The 17,050-nt window shown below is 38.8% G+C and overlaps 1 protein-coding gene across 6 annotated transcripts in view; it reads left to right on the top strand.

Moving 5' to 3' along the window:
• The window catches only part of Tfcp2 (transcription factor CP2), a 54,331-nt gene that overhangs the window by 19,912 nt on the left and 17,369 nt on the right, over positions 1 to 17,050 (top strand). For all 6 annotated transcript variants that reach the window (XM_021243072.2, XM_004862953.4, XM_004862955.4 and 3 more), the window contains exons 2-6: positions 8,302 to 8,453; positions 9,283 to 9,359; positions 10,489 to 10,594; positions 15,075 to 15,181; positions 16,872 to 17,024. In XM_021243072.2, coding sequence (XP_021098731.1) covers positions 8,302 to 8,453; positions 9,283 to 9,359; positions 10,489 to 10,594; positions 15,075 to 15,181; positions 16,872 to 17,024 — 595 coding nt within the window. The remainder of the gene's footprint in view (positions 1 to 8,301; positions 8,454 to 9,282; positions 9,360 to 10,488; positions 10,595 to 15,074; positions 15,182 to 16,871; positions 17,025 to 17,050) is intronic.

Here is a 17,050-nt window from a genome sequence, read left to right as displayed (position 1 = left end):
TCACTTTTCTGATCACTTTCTTCTTGTTCTTTTTATTTCTGGTGCTTTCTGGGTGATAAAGCAAGGTAGACTTTTAAAACCAAATGTGCGGGGCCAGGGATTTAGCTCAGTGGTCCTGCACCTGCCTCATAAGCGCGAGGTCCTGAGTTCAATCCCTGGTACCAAAAACAAAACAAAAGAACCGTAAGTGCTGATTTTTAGTTGAATGAGATGAGATTTTTCAGTATGGGAAGTTTTTATCATTACTTGTTACAGAGGACACCTGCCTACATGATAAACTTAAGTTTTGTGTTTACTGGGTAGTCAGGAAATCTCACTGGCTTCATGTTAAAACTCGGGGCATATCTACTTTCCAGACCTCTTCTTTGATTTGGCCTTACGTCCTTCCTACAAATCCCAGGAAATTAGTCTACTTTCTTCTGTTGAACAAAACCACCACAAAATTATTGTAAGGAATTGCCCTAACAAGCCAGTTGTGGTCAGTCCACGCCTGTACTTGGGAGGCTGAGGCAGGGGGATTGGGAGTTCAAGGCCAGCTTGGGCAGTATAGTAAGTTCAAGGGCAGTATGGACTATATAGTGAGACCCTGTCTCAAAAAACCAAAACCAAAAAAAAAAAAATGAATAAAAAAGAGGTAAAAGAAAACAATTGCTTTAACAAAATTACTCTCTTAATATAAGGTAACAAAATTATGATTTAAAGATCTTTATTTATTTTCTTGAAATACATGGTCTCACTGCACATGTGCCCAGACTGGCCCTGAATTCCTGTGCTCAAATAGTCCTTGTGCCTCAGCCTTCCACGTAGCTGGGACTGTAAGCACACAGCACTGCACCAGCTTTAGTTAGCTTGGTTTTCTTTTTTTCTTTTTGGTACCAGGGATTGAGCTCAGGACCTTGTGCTTGCGAGGCTGGCATGGTACCGCTGAGGTAAATCTCCAGCCTGGTTTTTTTTTGTTTTTTGTTTGTTTGTTTGCTTTTTTGAGGCAGGATCTTGCAATGTAGTCTAGGGTAGTCTTGAACTAACTATATAGCTCAGGCTGGCCTGAAACTCGAGATTCTTCTGTCTCAGCCTCCCAAATGCTGGGATTGCAGACATATATCATCATGCTTGGGTAGTTTAAAGATCTGAATTGGCTTTAGCTTTTATTCTAGAATCAAGCAACATTTAATTCCATAACATAGAATAAGTATATTTGTTGAGCTGAACAGAGAAGGTTGGTTTTATACAGAAAAGAGCTGAAGAAAGCTTAAAGAAACTAAAGCAGATTGGTAAGGAGGGTAATGGAGTCAGAACAATAGAGAAATAACTGATCAGTTAATACCAGGTTACTTCATGTTATCTTTTTTTGTGAAAAGACTATGGCACAGAGAAATCCATTATTAGTGTGGGGGATTTGGCTGTACTCTGCAGTCCTGATTTCACAGAAGATAAACAGCTCAGTTTCAATTTGGCAACTCGGGACCACGATTGGGAATAAGCATTTTGATTTTTAGCCTAGACTGTTGGGTCTAGCATAGGGACCTAGTGCAAGAGATTAGTCTACTACAATAGCCTACTATAATTTTTTGTTTTTTGAACGGAGGATTGAACCAAGGGCCTTTGCACTGAACTATATCGCCAGCCCCTCCCCCCTTTTCTGTTTTTCTTCCTTTCTTTTTTTTTTTTTCATTTGAAATTTTGAGATGGTCTCACTAAGTCTTCAGTCTGGGCTTGAACTAGCCGTCCTTCTGCCTCAGTTTCCCAGAGTGCTCGGATTACAGGTGTGTGCCACCATGCCCAGCTCAACTATAATTTTTTTTTTTGGTACCGGGGATCTAACTCAGGACTACATTTTCGAGGCAGGCAGTGGAACCACTGAGCTAAATCCCTGGTCCTCAACTATAATTTTTATTTAATACCTCTCACCCTTAAGTTGTTACTGCCAAGTATTTACTGAATTTGTCTTGCCTTTTCATGCTATCGCTGACCTAAGAAAATTAGTGCTTTGTTTTAAATGTTTTCTTTTTTTATCATTTAGTGGGCCCTAAATGAAGGTTGCCAAATAAGGAAATTGAAGCTCATGACATTTTAGGGTCTTGATTAGTTTCTAATGTTCTTAGATGCTGTTTACTGCTTTTCTTACACCGGGTAAAGCTCATCAAACTTCTTTCTGTCCCTTTTTTAGGCTGTTTCTAAAGAAAACACCCCAGTAGCTTACAGACGTGAAGGGAGGTTAAGCCATAGTTATGAATTAGTAGAAACTGTTCAAGGGAACATGCTGTAGCTCTTCATAGAATCTGCTCCCTCCTGATATTGCTTCTGTTCTCCTTCTACTCAGCTGTTTTCTGCTATCCTTCCATTCTAACTTGTGGATTTCCACTTAGGAGTGCACATTTTTAACATATACTCTACTTATCCTTTTAACTAGTAAGCCTCCTATAACTTGGTGCTTGATCAGAGATATGGTAAAATGTCAGAGATTCCAAAATGATCACAGTGTAAATAGTACTGGGTATTCTGGAGAATGAAAATAAAGAGTTCTAAATCATATTTAATATTTATTAATAAGCACATCAAAGAGAAGTCATTCCTTCAGATAGTTTATGCTTCATTGAAATGGATAAAATAAGCAGAGAATATAATAAAATACTAAATTACACATTAGCAACAACTACTTAGAGTCTACCAGAGTCGGCTTTCCTAATCTGTACTCACTCTACCTCTGAAAAAAGAGCAGACTTTCGTTTTTCTTGCTGAATGTATTTGTTTTCATTTGGAAATAAGCAGGGGCCTACAACAGTGTTTACCAGAGATCTTTATCCTCTCTCCAAGAATGTGGACCTGAATGTCATTCTTCACTCCAAGAAAGGCAATATAGCAAGAATATGAGTAATTCAGATATACTTGCAACTTAAAATCTTTGATCAGGTTGTACAGTCTTAAATATTTGATTTGTCTGTACCATATTGAATTAATTTTAGGACTAACTTTTGGAATCATTTAAAAAATTCTAGTCCTAAATGACAGTTCTTTGCTTAGTCATGGAGTGTTCAGTGTAATGCCACACACACGATGCTGAGACAAGAACCTGTTGCCATCTATTAACCTTGTCTGGCAGTGACATTTGAGAAGAAGAAAAAAAAATACCCTACATCAGTGCTGGCAAATCTATGGGGCCTGTGCCACAACTTGCTGTTTATTATTACAGCTGTAAAAGGTTCGCCATCATTGTTTCTACTTTTCTTTTTTTTTGCTTCTACATTCTTTTTTTTTTTTGGGTACCGGGGATCGAACTCTGCTCCTTGCGTTTGCGCAGCAGGCGCCGAAACCACTGAGCTAAATTCCCTGGCCCTGCTTCTGCATTCTTAAGAGTTGAACTGTTACTGTGTTGCAAAATCCCATTTGGGCCTGGGATTTAGCTCATTGGTTCCGCTGCCTTCCTCGAAAGTGCAAGGTTCCGAGTTCGATCCCTGGTACCCCGCCCCCCCAATCCCATTTGCCTTAATTCCTGGTAATCTCTATTAATCTTTCAAGAAATCACCCAATATGATGTATTTGAGAATAACAGGGTAGTAAAGTCACCCAATGACCAATGCTATGTTTCTAGAGATTTGTGGTATTTAGCTTTATTTTCTATACCCTTTGTTGTGGGAACTCCTACAGAGGTAGCTCCTGATTTTGAGAAGTAGAACTGGGACACAATACTTTTCTAGAATATGCTGTGCTTCTATAGTTTTAAATTGTCTCTAGGGAGCAATAGTATGTTTCACCTAACACATTGATATGAACAGGAAGCAGGATCCTCCACCTTCACCATTCTTAACTCCACTCATGAGGAACACAGAGTCTCTAGGCCTAAGGAAGAGAAAAGCATCTTTTGTACTTCTGGCCTTTCCAATTTTTTTGGCAAGTAGAAACTCTTTAACTAAAAACTGATATGCACCTAGGCTAAGTGGATTCAAATAATAACATATATTCTTACTACTTAGACATCCAGAAAAAGAAAAATTTTTCTTTTCCCTCCTTTTTCAAGTGTGCATCCCGTCAAATTTGTATATTACTACACCTGTGTATTTTAGCCAATGATCAGAACATTTGCTGCTTTTTTAAAATGAGAATTTGTAATACCATCTTTAAGATTTAATCCTCAGCACTACCAAAAAAAAAAGTAACATGAATGTAGTCAGCTTTCTATCAATAGTGTTTTTGCCTGCATAAATTAATTACCCTATAATCTAATTATGGGGAAAATATAATGGGGAAAAGGAATGTATATTGCTGAGGGATATAGCTGGGTATAAGGAATTGCTTTTTCATCTGTGTATAGTAAGAATTGATTTTGGTCTTTTTGCTTTGTATTATAAGCATAGTGTTTCAATTATATGTAACATTTGAATATATTCCATTTTGAATGTGGAGAATGTTGAAAAGAATTACTTGATCTCTTCTAACCTTTTTCTTTTTTTGGTGCTGGGGATCAAACTCGGGACCTTGCGCTTGTAAGGCAGGCGGCGGCACCACTGAGCTAAATCCCTGGCCTTCTTCTAACCTTTTAGAAGAGTCAATTGTTTATTTCATATACTCTGTTTCTTTTCTTTTGTATCCAGAAGTACCCTGTGGCCTATACATATTTTTTCCAAAAAGCTTTGTTTATGGAAAATGTCAAACATACACAAAATAAACCGAATAATTCAAGGAACCCTTTTGTACTCGTCACCATGCTATGCTCTGATTTGTACTTCCACTCCTTCCCTCCCTCTAGTTAATTTTTGTTTATTTTAGTTTTATTTTTTATTTTTTGGTACTGGGAATCGAACTTGGGACCTTGGACCTGGGAGGCAGGCAGCCACACCACTGAGCCAAATTCCGTCCCTTGTTGATTTTTAAACATAGAGTTCATGTACACTGACATACACAAATTTAAGCTGTACAGTTATAATCATGTAGCATACACCTATCATAGTATAGGACACTTTATCTTCTCAAAAAGTTACCTTATCCCTTCCAAGACAGTCCATGCCAGGCCAGGAAACCATTGTTCTCTTCAGTTTTACCAGTTGTAAAGTGTCATATAAATTAAAGAATGTCATGTAAATTGAATCATACATCACTCTTTGTGTCTAGGTTTTTTTTTGTTGTTGTTTTTTTTTTGGTGCCGGAACCACTGAGCTAAATCCCCAGCCCCTAGGTTGGTTTTTTTTTTAAGACAAGGCCTCACTGTGTAGTTCAGGCTGGCCTCAAACTCACAGTGATCCTCCTGCCTCAGGCTCCCAAATGCTGGAACTACAGGTGTGCCCTACAATGCCCTGCTGTGTCTAGCTTTTTAAAACTAAAAAAATTTTTAAATTTTTTCTTTTTATTTTTCCTTTCTTTCTTGCAGTGTCAAGGTTAGAACCTAGTGCCTCACACACATAAGGCAAGCAGGCTTACCACTGAGCCACATTCCCTTGTCTAGCTTTTTTTTGTTCAGTATTATATCTGAGATTCATCCATGTTGTTCTAGTCCTCTATTTTGCTGAGCTGTAGTCTGTAGTATGAATACAAATGTTATGGCACTCAGAGGGCAGGCAGACCAAGGAAGAAATCGGCACTCAGAGAATTGAAAGGAAAGGCAGGTTTATTCACTAGTGGTCATGGAAGTCACCTTCCAGAGTCTGAGCCCTGATTCTAAATTTGTTTTCATTTTTATATTGCTCTTTAGGCAGCGTGGGGAAGCAAGCAGAATTTTATAGAAGCAGAACTTAGCACAAGGGCAGGGAGATACAGGCAGATATTGTTTTAACAATTTCTCTCTAAGACATAGGGAGGTACAGGCAGATGTTTCAGCAGTTCATCTTTTTTTTTTTTTTTTTTTTGGTACTGGGGATCGAACTCGGGTCCTTCCGCTTGTGAGGCAGGCAGCTCAGCAGTTCATCTTTCAGGCACAGTGACCTTTGTGGGTTTAGCAGGAGGGACAAGTCTTGAGACTGTTAGTCTCTGCCTTATCTTTTCTCATTTCAGAAACATAGTTTGTGGACCAGTTCTCTTAATTGTGAACATTTGGATTCCTTTCAGTTTTTGCATTTATGTTGTGCTCAATGATATACAAGTCTTTGGATGGACTTACATTTTTATTTTTCTTGGATAAATAACCACAAATAGAATTGCTGGATCAAAAGACAAATGTGTGGTTAATTTAATTTTATTATTTTTTTGTGTGTTAATTTTGTGTGTTAATTTTGTGTGTATTAATTTTATAAGAAACTGGTAACCCTTTTTCTAAAAGTTATATCATTTTAGGGCTGGGGATTTGGCTCAGTGGTTCTGTTGCCTGCCTCACAAGCACAAGGTCTTGAGTTTGATTCCTGGTACCAGAAAAAAAGTTATATCATTTTACATTTCTGCTGGCAAAATATGAAGGTCTGGTTGCTCCACCTCCTTGCAGACATTTGAGTTGTCGGTCTTTAATTTTAGCTCTTACAATGAATATCTTTACATATTCTTCACAGAATAAAATACATTTTATTTTGAGAGTTTCATGATTTGTCTTGAGATAGTTGGAAATAATCTACAATTTAGTAGTTTTTAAGACCTTCTTAAAATTTGAACTAGAATAGATGCTGATCAAGATTCAAGATACAAACTGGGCATGGTGGTGCATGCCTATAATCCCAGAACTTGTCGGGCAGAGGCAGGAGGTTCACCATGAGTTCGAGGCCAGCCTAGGCTATACAGTGAGTTCAAGACCAGCCTGAACTACATAGTGAGACCCTGTGTCAAACAACAACAACAAGAACAACAGATCAGGAGAAGGCCTAGGATCTTTGCCAACTAATCTATGGCAAGAACTTGGTTTGTGAGGAAAAGTTTTTACTAGTCCTTTATATCTATTTTAGCATCTTACAGCTTCCAAAATATTTTCTCATGTATTTGCTCTTGACATCAAATGTGATTCCCATTTTGGAATTGAAAGAATGGGAGCTTGCTTGAGATTTGCCCAAGTTTTTAGGGACTAAAACTTAGGACTCCTGACCTCATCCAGTACTCTTCCTCTAGCACCTCAGAATGACTACCATACCACGTTAGGTATACTAACCTACAACTAATACAATATTAGTTGTATTGTGCAGAATGTTGTATCACTTTGAAATATATATTGGCTAGCAATTTGTTCTTTTCATGGGGCTTCTAAGGAATTCCAAATTGTTTTAGTCCTTATAGTAGATCAGCCAGGGGAGTTATAAAGTTACTGCAGTTGTCTTTCTGAGAACAAAGATGTTAACCAAATACACTGGTCCACACTGTGTTGCTTTAACAAAATACAGAAGGCTGGTTAGTGAATAAAGAAAAGGAGTTTATTTAGCACATGCTCTTGAGTTCTGGAGTTTCAAGAGCATGGCACTGGTGAAGGCCACCTGGCAGATGCCATTACATGGTGGGAGCATGCATGAGAGTGCTGAGAAATGCTTTTTTTTTTTTTTAAACAGATAGGGTCTTCCTGTGTTGTTCACTCGTAGCCTGAAATGATCTTCCTACCTCGCCCTCCGAGTGCTGGGAATGCAGGAATGTGTGCCTGACAAGAAACACATTTAGAAGGGAGTTTGAGAGGGGTGCCAAGCTCCCTAATAACCTATTTTCTCAGGAACTACAAGGTCTCATGAGACCTGCATTAATCCATTCTTAGAGTGGTGTCCCCTTAACCTGATTACCTTCCACTAGGCCTTGCTTCTGTTTCTCATTTTCCTTTTTTGGGGTATTTATTTATTTATTTATTTATGTATTTTGGTTTTTGGACACAAGGCCTTGTTTTGTAGTGCAGTCTGGCCTTGAACTCACAATATAGCTAGGCTGGCTTCAAACTTGGAGTGATCCTCCTGCCTCAGCCTCCCAAGTGCTGGGAGTACAGGCATGGGCCACCACACCTAGCAGGCCTTGCCCCTTACAGGTTCCATTATCTCAGTGCTGAGAACCAAGCTTCTAGCATATAACCTTTGGGGGCTGTACTCAAACAAATCCAAATAATAGCCCTGAGTATCCTAGCTTTATATTGGAATTCTGCATATAATTTTCAGGGTCCTTTTAGGAACCCCTGTCCGTGGTTCCTAGAAATACCATCTTTGGACCCCTAGGTGGTTTTAGCAGTGAATATCTGTCATCACCTACATCGTTGTGGTCAGGGGACTGTTACAGCAGGTGAACTGAACTGAATGATTTAGATGAAACTCCCCAAGTGAATTTCTGGCTTTCCAAAGCAAGGTGCAGTTAAGTCTGTTCAACAATAAATCCGCTTTTGCCCCATTGGCAGATAGTTATGTAGGTCATTTATTTGTTTTATTTTAGTGATGTCCTTGCATTGCCCATTTTTAAACAAGAAGAGTCAAGTCTGCCTCCTGAGAATGAGAATGAAATCCTCCCTTTCCAGTACGTGCTTTGCGCTGCCACCTCTCCAGCAGTGAAGCTCCACGATGAAACCCTGACCTATCTCAATCAAGGTTAGATGCTTCCTCGTTCGTTGCTATTATTGCACACTCGCTGGATTCGTGATGTGCTCCTAGGGATGCACTTTATAGAAAAAGCTAGATCTTCCTAGTGTGGACTGTCAAACTAGAAACCTTACTTCAGAGATTTGAGTTTTAATGTCATGTTTGATGTATATTATCGGCTTTTTTGTCTACCTGTCCATTTTTAGTTCTGTCCTCCCCCCTTTTTTTTTTTTTGAGACAGGGTCTTACTGTGTAAGTCAGGCTGGCTTTGGACTCACTATGTAGCCTAAGATTGCCTGGAAGTAGGGCCGGGGATTTAGCTCAGTTGTTCTACCACCTGCCCTGCGAGCGCAAGGTCCTGAGTTCGATCCCCGGTATCAAAAAAAAAAAAAGAGATTGCCTGGAAGTTGCAGCCATCCTCCCGACTCAGTGTCCTAAATACTGGAATCACTGGTGTGCGCACCATGCCCAGCTATTAAGCTTCCTCTTTCTAATCCATATGCCCTGGACATCTCCAGTGATTATTGTCTGAGAAGTATTACCATCTTCAGCTCTTCTATTTTCCAGTTTTATGGCCTTAGACAAGTTGTTTAAACTCTTCACATTTTAATTTTCTTATCTGTAAATGAGACTGTTAATACCTTAGAAAGCTGTATCAGTTACAGGAAATAATATATGAAAATACTTAGCACAGTGCCTAGTATCTAGTAAAGGCTTACTGTTGTTTCTAATACAAGGAATGTTATCTCATATATTCAACCAACTGAATTTTATCCTTTCTGAGCCTAGGTAGATTAATTTGTGATGAGTATAATAATGTAATTACATTTTCTTCTAGGACAGTCTTATGAAATCCGAATGCTAGATAATAGGAAACTTGGAGAACTTCCAGAGATTAATGGCAAATTGGTGAAGGTAAAAGAAAATGAATAAATCATTCTTCTGCACAGTAATTCTGGACTTTTTTGGGGGAGGACTGATATTCTTTTGTTTCTATAAAGGGTTCAGTGGTATCTCAGCTGCCACAATTGGCTGGCAGAGTAGCAGACTGAGGGGTAAGCGCCTCTCTTCACGTGGGTTTTTCAGAGCTGCAGAAGGCTTACAGGTCCACGTCCAGGGTGCTCTTGTGGCTTAGTAAAGTTCTACTGGGCAGAGTAAAGAAACCACCCAGAGATCTTCAGATAAGCTTCTCTTTGGATAGTTGGGCCCATAACAGGGAAAACAGAAACTATCACTGATGAATAGCAGTTCTCTTTGTCTAGACTGACATTTAGGATTTTGAGAATTCATAGCACAGTTGGGACAGAGGAGTTTTATCAGCACTGTAAAAAGTGATGGGAACCATTAACAGGCACTTCCACAGAGTAAGAGTAACAAAAGGAAAATTGATAGAAATGGACCCTGCCGACCCTCATTGTTTACAGGTTATATGGTGGGTTAACAGACAGGGGACTTGGTGAGTTTTTCATATATACATGAAGAACTGAGCTAGTTATTCCATGGTATAATAGTAGAAGCATATGGAAATGGTTCACATAGATCCTGGTATAGTGGTGCATGGCTATAATCCCAGCTACTTGGGAAGCTACTTGGGAAGCTCAATTTCTGGGCTAGCCTGGACAACTTAGTAGGATGCTGTCTCAAAATTAAAGAAAAAAAAGGAAAAAGGGAGAAGTGTGGCTCAGAGGTAGAATGGTTGTTGGGCATGTATGAGGCCCCAGGTTTAATCCCCAGCACTGAAAAAAAAATACTTTATGGACCTGGGTTTAATCCCCAGCACTGGGGAAAAGAATATTTCATGTAGGAGTCCTTTAACATTTTAAGTAATTATACAAGTTAACTATAAAGATTATATATGACAAATTATAAATTTTATTCTGCAGCTTATTTATCCTAAAGCTTGGTAAAATACAAATTTTAAAGGGAAATAGTTGTATAATTTTAAATTATATCTAGAAACCAAGTGGTGGTAATTCTGCTTGTTTTCCTTTGTCAGCACTGATTTCTAAGGGACCCTGTTAATTGATTTTGTTGTTCCTTTTAGAGTATATTCCGTGTGGTATTCCATGACAGAAGGCTACAGTACACTGAACATCAGCAGCTGGAGGGCTGGAGGTGGAACCGACCTGGAGATAGAATCCTTGACATAGGTGAGTTAAGAGAATCAGTTGCTTAGGAAATGCCTTCAAGCATGCACTCAGAGTTGGTTTTCTTTACTTGATATTTACCTTGATTCCTGTGCTTTAGAGGCTTAATTAGCATGAACCTTGAATCTTGAAGTAGTTATTTAGGAAACATAAACATTAACTGTATGATGATATAAAAATTCAAGTTGGAGATATAAACACTTCAGTTCCATAGCAGTTGTATCCATTATTTCACAGTGGTTTGGTTTTGTTTTTAAATTGTAAACCATAATAGCATTCAATATAATTTGATATAATGATAACAAAATATATCATTTTAGCCATTTTATTTATTTGTTTATTTAATTTATGTTTTCGTACGAGGGATGGAACTCAGGGCCTTGCACTTGAGAGGCAGGCACAGCCCCACTGAGCTAAATTCCCGGTCCCACAGCCATTTTAAATGTATAGTTCAGTAGCATTGAGTACATTCACTTTGTTGTACAGCTATCATTGCTATCCATTTCCAGAATGTTTTTCATCTTGAAAGACTGAAAGTCACACCCATTAAACAATAACTCTTCATCCCCAGTTCTCTTAGCCTCTGGTAATCACTATTCTGTTTCTGTCTCTAGGAATTGGATTAGTCTAGGTACATATAAGTGAAATTATTTATTATTCATTCTTTTGTGACTACCTTCATTTACTTAGCAATGCCTTCAAGTTTCAGCCCTGTTGTAACATATATGTCAGAAAAAAAAACATATATGTCAGAATTTCCTTTCTTGCTGGGGACAGTAATCTCAACTACTCAGGAGGCTGAGGTTGGAGGATCATGATCACAAGCCCAGAGCTGGCTCAGGCAACTTAGTGAGACCCTATCACAAAGTTAAAAAGATGGGGCTGTCGTTCCATGGTACAGCACTTGCCTACCCCGTGTGGGGCCCTGGGTTTCATCCCTAGTAGCACACACACCATACCCCCTCCCCCACACAGAGGATTTTCTTCCTTTTTAAGGCTGAATAATATTTCATATATTTACTTACCTTGTTTACCTATTCGTCTGTTGATGGACACTTGGATTGCTTCCACCTTTTAACTCTTATAAATAATGATGCTGTGAACATGGACGTACAAACGTGTGTGAATCTCTGCTTTTATTTCCTTTGGCTGTGTACTCGGAAATGAGAGTGCTAGATCATATGATAATTCTATTTTTAGTTTTTTTGAGGAAAAGCTATATTGTTTTCTACAGTAATTGCACATTTTACATTCCTACCAGTATATTCAAAGTTTTCAATCTTTCCCTCTCCCCCCCTCTTCTTCCTTTCTGTGCCCCTTTCTTTGTGTGTGCGTGTGTGTGTGTGCGTGTGTGTGCATGTGTTTGTGGAACTGAGGATCAACCCAGGGCCTGTGCCTGCTAGGCAAGTGCTCTACCACTAAACTACACTTCCAGCCTGACTTTGTGGTTTTTTTGTAGTAGCTCTCCTAATAGGTATGAATTGGGTCTCATTGTAATTTTGATTCAATTTTCCCTCATGATTATTGACATTGAATTTTTTTATATGCTTATCGGCCATTTATGTATCTTTTTTGAGGGAATATCTGTTCAAGTCTTTTGCCCAGTTTTGAATTGGTTTTGTGATTGTTGTTGTGGTTGCTGTTGTTGAGTTGTAGGAATCTTTATATATTCCAGATATTAATTCCATAGCAGATATATCATATACAGATATCTTGTCCCATTCCATGGACGGCTTTTCCCTATGTTCAAAATATCATTTGATATACAAAAGTTTTGAATTTAATTGGGTGTGGTGGTGCATGCCTATAATTCCATCACTCAGGAAGCTGAGGTAGGAGGATTGGTGCAAGTTCAAGGCCAGCCTGAACTATATAGTAAAACCCTGTCTCTAAAAACAAACAATTTTTTAAAAAAAATTTTGAATTTGGGTTAGTCTTAATTTATCTATTTTCTAAATTTACTTTGCTTATGGTGTCATTTCTAAGAAATGTTAAAAATCCAATGTTATAAAGCTTCCCTTATATGTTTTCTTCTAAAAGTTCTACAGTTTTAGGTCTTACATTCAGATCATGGATCCATTTTGAGTCAGTTTTTATATGTGGTACAAGGTAAGGGTCCAACATTTTATTTGCATGTGAGTAGGTATCCCAATACTATTTGTTGGAAAAGACTATTCTTTCCTCCATTGAATGATCCTGACACCCTTGTTGAAGCTTATTTGACCATATATTTGACTTACTTCTGGATTTTTAATTCTACTCCACTTGTCTATGTGTCTTTTTGTTTTTTATCTTTTTTTTTAAGACAGGGTCTTCCTGTATTTCCTGGGCTGGCTTGCGATCTTCCTGCCTTAGCCTCCCAAGCAGCTGAGACTACAAGTGTGCACCACTGTACCAGCACACCTGCCAATATGTTTATTTTCATACCTATACCATGCCACATTGGTTGGTTTTTTGGGGGTGGAGTGGGATGATGTTTGAGATAGGATCTCACTATGTTGTCCAGGTCGACTTTGAACTTGCTATTGTAGCTCATTCTGTCTTTGAACTTGTGATATTTCTACCTCAGCCTTCCCAATGCTGAAATTACAGGTGTGCATCACTATGCCTGACTAACACAGCTTTTTAGGGTTGTAATAGGGATTGAACCCAGAGTCTTCACCATGAGCTACAGCCCTCTCCCTTTTCTTTTTACTTTTTATTTTGAGACAGGATCTCACTAAGTTGCTGAGCTACCCAGCCTGGGCTCGAACTTGCAGTCCTCTTGCCTCAGCTTCCCAGAGTGCTAGGATTACAGGCATGTGCCACTGTGCCCAGATCCTTTTAAAAAGTGTAGCTTTGAAGAAAAAAAAAAGTGTAATTTTGTAGTACATTTCAGGTCAGAAAGCATGTGATCTTCCAACTGTGTTCTTTTCCTAACTTTCTTTGGCTGTTGAGCTCTGATATTTTGTTTGAGTAGTATGTGAAGAGGGCCAGGATTTTTCCCCAAAGCGATGATAGTTCCTTGGTTTTACTAATGCCTGAGAACCAGATTAGTTGTATGCTGTTACCTCAAATGGACATTCTGGGATTAGAATCTGTTTCTTGGTTTGCAGTTTAGGGTTTTTCTATGACTTTGCTGCACCGTAGAATTTACCTTTCCTAAATAATAGGGTATAAGGGAAGGTTCTTCACAAATACACATCAGTCTTTGTTCCTGAGGGTATATTTTTATTTTGTTTTGCTCTGGGTTTTTTGGCAGTGCTTGGGATTGAGCCTAGGGCCTTGCACATGCTAGGCATAGACTTTGCCTTGGAGCCATACCCCAGACCTCCTTAATGTACTTTTAATTCCAGCACCTCCGGTTGGTTAATATTTTTTATGGTAAATATAGTTGTTAAACTAATTTAAGTACTACTAATTTTACCTGAAGAAACTCTGCTTCTCATACAGATATTCAGAGATCTGTATGATAATTGACCTTAGGATGAATCAAACACAATCAACACTGTCGAGTAGAACCTACTTAATACTTTCTTCTTTGAATCATTGATGCCAAAACAGTATTGTATTTGTAACACAGTTATAATAGGTATTATCACCTACCCTTATCTCTTAACTTGAATATTAGAAGTCAGAGAATGGCATTTGGGTATCTGCCACGTGGAATACAAGGTAAGGTTCTACTGAAACCCAGGAAGTCTTACTCTGCTCTTGAGTATAAGCTTTGTCACTGTGTAATAGGATTATTTGATGATTGGTAAGTCAGCATCAATCTTTGTGTTAACATTTTTTTCCCATTTCTGTCTGTGAAGTAATACCTTGTGCTGTTGTACGAGCACTATGCTTCACCTGTCTACAGCAACCCTCTTATTAAGCTTCTAGCAATAACACTGATCTTAAGACTACATGAAACTCTGGGCCAGGGGATTTAGCTCGGTGGTGCTGCGCCTGCCTGGCAAACCCAAAGTCCTGAGTTTGATACCTAGTACTGCAAAAATAGATAAATAAATAAATAGATAGATAGAAAGACTACCTGAAACACATCATAAATTATAATTTTCATGATAGTATAATTAGTCTATAGACTAAATCCATTTTAAAATAGATTTTTTGGCAAATTTTTAAAAAACTGCCTTAAATTGCCTTATTTGTACAACTGAAAAGTGGAGAAATGGCTCTTAGGAGAATGCTTAATTTTAACAATCAAACTTTTTATATTGGTAGAAAAGAAGTTTAGGATGTGATATACAAGAATCTCAGTAACTAGTGGTGAGTGATACAAGAACCAGTGCTTTCTCACTTAAAACCGAGTAGCCCTGGGTGTGCCAGTGGATATCTGTAGGCCCGGCTACTTGGGAGGCTGAGACAGGAGAATCTCTTGAGGACAGGATTTTGAGACCTGTCTGGGCAACATAGTGAGACCTCATCTAAAAATAAATAAATAAATAAATAAAATTAACAGCTGTCGGCATTGTTCAGTGATTACTGTTTTGTCTCTCAGATATCCCAATGTCTGTGGGTATCATCGATCCTAGGGCTAATCCAACCCAGCTTAATACAGTGGAGTTCCTGTGGGACCCTGCGAAGAGGACATCTGTGTTTATTCAGGTACAGCACTGTAGAGGGGCCCCAGTTGTGAACAGCAGCCGTAGAGACCAGTTAGTTTCTTAAAGGATCAGATGTTGTACATTTAAAATCTTTGTGTGTTTTTTTTTTGGTACCGGGGATCGAACTCGGGACCTTGCGCTTGCGAGGTGGGCACTGGAACCACTGAGCTAAATCCCCAGCCCATTTGAAATCTTTAAAAAAATATTTTGATGCTAGGGATTGAGCCCAGGCCCTCATGCATGCTATGCACACATTCTATACCACTGAGGTACACATCTCACCCTCAGATCTGAAATCTTTTCAGGTTCTAGTCTATCAAGTGCAGAGTCCTCAATATGTGCCTGTGCCCTGAGGAGTTTTTGAATTGCTTTTCTAATGACTTCAATTTATTTACTTGTATCTCTCCAACATGCTTATAATTCTTTGTACCATAACCTATCTAACAATTATGTAGGATGTAAATCGTTGTAATTTTTCACTGTTATTCATAAAGTTATTTTGAACATCTATATACTTTTTTTTTTGGTACTGAGATTGAACCCAGTGCCTTTGTACTGTATACTTAAATTTTGATTTGTGCCAAGTGTGATGATGTACGCCTGTGATTCTGGCACTTGGGAGGCTGAGACAAGAAGATCAAATTGAGTTTAAGGCCAGCCTGAAGTACATCACCAGACCCTGTCTCAACGCAAAACAAAAAATTGATTTGAATGTCTGATTATCTCCTTTGGGTAGATTCTTAAAAATCGTTATTTATAGTAATGATAATTAATAGTTCATTAAGTACTTAAAATGTTAAGTAAACACTTTGTATATGTGATTTTAAGACTTACAAGGCTTAGAGAGACCAAGTAATTTACTCAGGCTAGTAAAATGATCAGTCAAACAAGGCTCCACTGTTAAGACTCACCAGTCTTAAAGCTGGGGTGTGGTTCAGTGGAACAGCACTTGTCTAGTATGCATGATGCCCTGGACTCAATCCCCAGCACTACAAAGGAAAAAAAAGATTCACCGGTCTTACACTTTATGCAATAGCTAAGCAAATCATTCCCCTCCTATTTCTGTAAGCCTTCCTATTTACTACTTTCCCTGTATGGATTGTGGTTCCTCTTTCTAAAATCTCCCATTAAAAAAAAAAAAAAACTACCATAGGCCAGGCATGGTGGCGCATGCCTGTAATATCAGGACTTAGGCTGAGGCAGGAGGATCATTGGAAGTTTGAGGCAAGTCTGGGCTACGTAGTGAGGCCAAGACCAGTCTGAACTACATAATGAGACCCTGTCTCAAAGCACCCCCCAAAAAAACCTACCATAAAGACAAGGAAACTTTACTAACTGAATGCATTTCTCTGACTGCCTGTGTGCGCGCGCGCGCGCGTGTGTGTGGTGCTGGGTATCAAACCCAGGGCTTTGAGCGTGCTAGACAATTGCTCTACCATTGAGATACATCACCAGCTCGTCACAGTAGCTTTCTATAACATTAGATCTGTGCATTCACTTTGTATGTGTAAGTCATTTAAACTTTTTTCTCTTTCTCCATTAGAATATAAGTTCTTCAAGATCAAAAAAGGGGAAAAGGTTTTTTTGTAGGTATTCATAACTGTCTGTTAAAGGTTTTGCTGTAGTAGTTGCTCAAAAATATTGCTCACTGACTTGGCCAGCCAGTAGTACTCAATGTTTCACTCTTTCAGGTTCACTGTATTAGCACAGAGTTTACTATGAGGAAACATGGTGGAGAAAAGGGGGTGCCATTCCGAGTACAAATTGATACCTTCAAAGAGAACGAAAACGGGGAGTATACTGAGCACTTACACTCAGCCAGCTGCCAGATCAAAGTCTTCAAGGTATTCGTGGGCAATGTGTGGGCCTT

Source organism: Heterocephalus glaber, unplaced genomic scaffold (assembly GCF_053883595.1).
Source record: "Heterocephalus glaber isolate CG9 unplaced genomic scaffold, H.glaber_assembly_v1.0 deba00001733, whole genome shotgun sequence".
Taxonomy (NCBI): domain Eukaryota; kingdom Metazoa; phylum Chordata; class Mammalia; order Rodentia; family Bathyergidae; genus Heterocephalus; species Heterocephalus glaber.
This window is presented reverse-complemented; position numbering and strand designations above follow the sequence as displayed.